The sequence below is a fragment of the Ammodytes marinus genome, assembly GCF_949987685.1.
Source record: "Ammodytes marinus genome assembly, chromosome: 17".
Lineage (NCBI taxonomy): Eukaryota > Metazoa > Chordata > Actinopteri > Uranoscopiformes > Ammodytidae > Ammodytes > Ammodytes marinus.
Genome location: NC_137221.1, coordinates 18,237,841 through 18,243,840, shown reverse-complemented (window position 1 = coordinate 18,243,840; position 6,000 = coordinate 18,237,841). Strand labels below are relative to the sequence as shown.

At 39.8% G+C, this 6,000-nt stretch overlaps 1 protein-coding gene across 1 annotated transcript in view; it reads right to left on the bottom strand.

The window, feature by feature from the left end:
- The window catches only part of kcnh8 (potassium voltage-gated channel, subfamily H (eag-related), member 8), a gene marked incomplete at both ends in the record, with an annotated part of 50,764 nt that overhangs the window by 4,888 nt on the left and 39,876 nt on the right, over nucleotides 1–6,000 (bottom strand). The window contains 3 exons of the mRNA XM_080044922.1: nucleotides 557–831; nucleotides 2,228–2,266; nucleotides 3,598–3,812. Coding sequence (XP_079901048.1) covers nucleotides 557–831; nucleotides 2,228–2,266; nucleotides 3,598–3,812 — 529 coding nt within the window. The remainder of the gene's footprint in view (nucleotides 1–556; nucleotides 832–2,227; nucleotides 2,267–3,597; nucleotides 3,813–6,000) is intronic.

The window sequence follows — 6,000 nt, the reverse complement described above, 5'->3', positions numbered from 1 at the left end:
ATGGGCATGTCATTATATTCCAAATATATGTATTTTTTTTTATTTTTTTAGATCAAAATCACTCTCTTTTCTCCTCCTGTTCAACATATTCATTGTGATGACTAGTCTTGAACATGGGGGCGGAAAGCCTATATAATTAAATTGATCCAAATTCATCCATTCCTCACCCCACTGCATATCTGTGTTTATTTTAAAAGAAAAAACCTCATCTTTACATTTTCAAAATAGTGTGGTCTAATTCCCTAATTTCTGCTCAATTGTCACAAGGGAATATGGTGTGGATGGTAGCCCACAGTTAATCCTTGACTGATTCAATCAAATATGATTGGTCTACTATACCTCACCCAATAGCAGTAAACAATAAAGAAAAATATTCTTTCTCTTCTTTAAAAATAACTTTTAACCTGTCTGATTTGTCAAAAGCGCCCAGCCTAGCTTTTTTGTACGATATGTTCTGTTTGGTAAAGACCATAGTAGACATACATACAGTACCACAGAGTCACAGGGACACTGGCCTACACAGGCAAACGGTAAAATCAATGACATTCAAGCTCACCTGGGACTGAGGTTGGAAGGATCCAAAGTGGTGAGAGTAATTTCCTGAATCTTCCTGCGAGACCTCCTGGAGCTCTGTCGAGTGGTCCCCTGGCTGGCTGGGCTCAGAGGAGACTTCCCACACATGTCCCTGAGGTTGACCTCCGAGGACAGAGACACAGACATGGCCTCCTCTTCCTCTTCCTCTTCCTCATCCTCTTCTTCCTCATGTTCCCGCAGTGCCTCTATGATGGGCGGATAGCCACAAACCACTCGTCCGTTCCTTCCCACCCCGGGCTGGAGGAAAATAGAATAAAGAAAAAGTAAGTGAAAAAGATCTTCGAGAAATATCACAAATAATCATCAGGAAATTCAACATTTGAGTGTGGATACTAGCAGAACTTTTGGAGATGACATAAACACGTAAGAGAGATGACATTTAATTCTATTAATGTCGCGTGAAGTCATCTGAGGCATCAACTTTGATGATGTCAAATTTTGCTAATATGCTTAAGCTAAGCTAAACTAAACTAAACTAAACTAAACTAAACTAAACTAAACTAAACTAAACTAAACTAAACTAAACTAAACTAAGCTAAACTAAACTAAACTAAGCTAAACTAAACTAAACTAAGCTAAACTAAACTAAGCTAAACTAAGCTAAACTAAACTAAGCTAAACTAAACTAAGCTAAGCTAAACTAAACTAAACTAAACTAAACTAAACTAAACTAAACTAAACTAAACTAAACTAAACTAAACTAAACTAAGCTAAACTAAACTAAGCTAAACTAAACTAAGCTAAGCTAAACTAAACTAAACTAAACTAAACTGTATTTGATCATTTAATACCATGACCCTTAAATACAAAAAGGTGTTTTAAGTACGAAATATGCACTGATGACTTCAAAGTGCAAGGAGTAGACCATTCAGCTGAATTTATGAGTGATGCGGTGGGTCAAAAAAATCCCCTGATCAACTTTTTTTGACTGAAACTGCGACCCCAAGGAATGACAAAGGCAAAGCCAGTGAACTCTGACATCAGTCTAAATGTCAAGGGTCTGCAGTTGCGCTAAATTGCAAGGACACTGATCAACCATAAGATGAGGTTATAATCAGCTAGAAATAAGGTCCAAGGTAACATATTGATCCCATGACCCAGTTCTCTCTTACGAAACCAAGGTTAATGGCTCTCCAGCTGATTTAGATTTTCTTTCAGTTTTTTTTTCTGTAAAAACACCTGACAACAAATTATTATATTTTTGTAATTTCTGCAGATTCTCAACATTGAAAGAGCGGCATACGAAGCATTAAATCGCTTCTATTCTGGGCCAGCCGTGATTTAATGACTACTAAGTCATTCTGTGCAGAATTGATCTTGCTCTTCCCTCGACGTTCCTAAAAAGAAATAAAAAATTCCCTTCATGAGAATCGTTAAGTCTTAAAGAGTGATTGAGTCCATTATGGGTGTCGGAGGTCGCCCGGCAGACGTTTCATAGGGATAGAAGAAAATGGATCTGCACTTGAACATTAATTCTATAGCGCGCTGATTAAAAAGGTTGTGGGCTGATATCAACAAATAGGGTGAGGTGATCAACGTCGTTTTGAGTTAATGGTACCAGCATTAAAGACAGGTATATTGCCTTTAAATCATCATTCAGAGTTTGAGTGTGTTGGAGTGTTAGAGCCTATACCTGAGTGTCTAGCGCTGCTGTGGACAGTCTGGCCTTAACCTGCAAAAAAGAGAGCCAGAGAGAGATAATATACGGCAAAAATTAACTTCAGGCCAAAGCAATCAAAGCATTCAAATTACACAGGAGCGCTTTCCCAATGCTCAGCAGTTTATTCATTTTCTAGTTTTTGCAAAGCGGACCCATGGATATAATACTAAAAGACTTTATGGTTTGCGATGATCTGATGATGAAAGATAACTCACCTTAACACAATGATACTTCAGTATTGTGCTCATATACAGTAGCGTTATTTCCAAACACCAATCTCAACCTGCCAGCCATAAACCTGCCCTCCCCAACCCTGAGCCACCTCCTTCCTCCTGTCTTCATTTTAACTCTACTCAGTCCTGAGATTTGAGCTCCTCCACTGCACATTACTGTAGCTTCACCTAAAAACCCTGATGCAGGTAGTGTGTGTGTGTGTGTGTGTGTGTGTGTGTGTGTGTGTGTGTGTGTGTGTGTGTGTGTGTGTGTGTGTGTGCGCGGGTGTGCGCGTGTGTGTGTAAATGGGCCAGCCGTGTTTGGGCTGGAGACAGAAACACCTGACTGTAATTACTACAACAGAGCCCCTCCAAGTGCCATAGCTATTTGTGCCCACTCTCTCTCTCTCTCTCTCTCTTTCTCTCTCTCTCTCTCTCTCTCTCTCACACGCTCTCACACCTATACTCTTTTCTTATTTCAAACCTCTTTCACACTTCCTCCAGACAGCCTCAAAGTCCTTTCATTACGATCCCAACCCTTCTTGCCTTATTCTTCCCTCTCACTCCAGCCATCAGTCATTCTCACACATTATTCCAGTGCCTTAATATATTATACTGACTGAGAAATTGGCGAGTGTGTATATAATGCCTGTCGCACACTGCTGTGGGTTACGCTTATTCATTTCTGTCCATAAAAAGGGTCAGGAACTTTCAAGGTCAGTGAAGTTAAATAGTCAAACTTAAAAATACACATATTTGAGTGAACACCTGATACCTTTTTTACTTCCCAGAAAGAATACACTGCATAATCAGCTAGCACCTCAGTTTAGTTTCTTCCCCACTTTTATCTTTACTTTTTTGGGACCACATCACACAAGGACAACAATCACAGTGGGCAATAGCGTTCAATCTCCTCTTGCAGTCATACATATATTAACTTTTGGGCCCATGAAGACATGAAATCAAGACGATAAATCAGTGTTAACATTCTTCTGTTTTAATGAAAATCTTTGTATTTATCGATGAAAAATAAAATAAAAAATAAAACATAATACGGTAATGATAGCCAGAATAGACAGCAGCACATTGAAAAAATGTCCCTAGGAGTTTATACTGCTTGGATGGACTTACGTGTGTCTCATGTCCCTCCTTCAAGTTGTATGTGAGGTCCTGCTGGATGTCTTGGACAAAGCGTTGTGAGTATTCAGGGTAGAGGTCCAACACCTCATACAACCCCTTCAGGTTGATACACTGCAGGTCACAGTAGGTCAGGGCTTTCACGTCCGCATTGGTTTTTATAACTCGGTCGTCTAGGGACAGGTTGGCCCCGATGAGGTCGCCTTTACCTGCTCAGAGAAAGACATGGACCAGGTAGGTTAAGAACAAAAGCTATGATGCATAATGTTTCACTTTCTTATAAGCCAACAGTTAAACTTCACTATCATAATTGACTTCTGGATTGATACAACAATCCACCACGTCTGCAGTTGTGAATGTTAAAGTGGCTACGAGGAACTTTCAGTTTGTGTTGATTCTAGCGGCCCCCTTTGAACAACAGCAGTAATGTTTTAACAACACAAGTGCCTGCTCTTGTGAAAATCTTTGCGCGTGCTGGAGGCGTGTGCATTTGTTTCAGGAAGCGAGTGAAAGAGAAAGATGTCTTTGCATGGGACTATGTAAGATTGATGATGTTAAGAAACGATGCTGAAGCAAAGTAAACTTTGATATAGTACCTGTGTGGGAAACACAGGCTTTTCAGGCCTGCCTACTGTTAATTGTTTCGTTGGCAGCGATTTGGACCCTAGCAGAGGCATTAATAATCACTGTATAAAAATAGCATTCTTTTCGCTGATGGTCTCGTTTGCTGTTACAGATCAACAGAGCGAAAATGAGACGGCTTCATGAACATTTAAAAGTTCCTCATAGTCACTTTAATATATTTTAAAGACAGCAGCCTGGCAGCCCAAAACTTCTTATACATCATGTAACTGCTTTTATAATGAATGAATGGTTCATTAATGAATATACCAATATCAATGTAGTTATCATCTGACCACTATGACTGAAAGCTTGGTTTGAATCGTTGCCATCTTCTGAGTTTATTTCTTTAAACTAGGAGCTAATTCGCCAAAACTGAGGGAAACACAATGGCCATCAATTCACCATGATTCAAAATCATGGTAATCACACAAATATAACAGTTTCTTAATGACAAAACCATGAATAAAATGATGATAAAAAACAGAAAGGAAACTTGAGTCAGTGATTGGCCAGTCATTAATGACTCAATAATACCTTAAAAAACAAGAGCAGAGATATATAACAGTCGAACAAAATCTGTGCTTAGTTAATGATACAGTTTGAGTGGAGTGTGTGTTGAAAGCTGTTTCCCGTCCTCTTGATACAATGGACACAGCCAAGTGCCCCCGTTAGTGTTAATGCCCCTTGAACAGTAATAAAATATTCATTATGGTCGATGTGAACACTGAACGCTGCTCAATTACACAGAGACTGATGGCACGGCAGTCGTGACTGTCCTTATGCCCCCCCACCCCTCTCTCTCTCTTTCTCTCTCTCTCCTGCTTTCTCCCACTCCACTCACAATCATAGCAGTGTGTCTCTCCCTCGCTCTCACCGTTACTAGATTTTTTTTTATCCTCCTGCTATATCACAATCCTTTGTCATTGTCATCTCTATATCCTCGTAACCCACTCCCTTTCGTTATTAGTCCTTTTTTTCGATTCCCTTGTGTATTTTCTGTCGTTCCCACTTTCCCACTTCCATCTCTGCTTTCCTTCTTTATTCCGTTTTTGATTCTTTATTTCCTTCTTTCTTTCTACACCAAATCATCTTTTTTCTTCCTCCATATTTTCCCTCTTTCTTGCATCCATTCTTGTTTTACCCCTTTTTTGTCCTTCTTTCTAGTCCTCCTGTGGTTTTCCTTGCACTCTTCCTGTCTTCTCAGGTGTTTACTGTCCTTGATTATTTTCAGGTTTTTCCTCTCTCCCGTCCTTTGTTCCTTCTCTTCTTTTGTCACACTTTTCTTTCTTTCTTTTTTCTTTTACTTGCTGTTTTTCCTGTGTTCCCACCTCTCTGTTTGACCTGATCTTTTCCTTTCTTCCTCCCAGTTTAAAGGTGGAGTCAGCGATTCTGGGGAACACTTGTTTTTAAAAACCAGTGAACATCTCCTCACAATCCGCTACCTGTCCGTACTGAGTGTGCACTGAAAAACAAATCTGGAGTTAGACTCTGTAAACTGTTATTTAAACAAAGGTTGTGCTACACAGTAGCTAGTGACATGCCAGTTTACGCAGCCTAAGCTGTGTATTACCCTTTTTCTTCACAGCATGCTTCCTACATGTTTTTGTTCCCTGTCTTGATTTCCTGCCTTCCATTCACCCTTTCTCTCTTTTTTTCATCCTCTTATCTCTTATCCCTTCCTCTCATCCTACGGCCTTGGGTACTCTCTCTCTCTCTCTCTCTCTTTCTCTCTCTCTGCCTTTATCTCTGTCACTTGCTTTCTTTATCTACCTC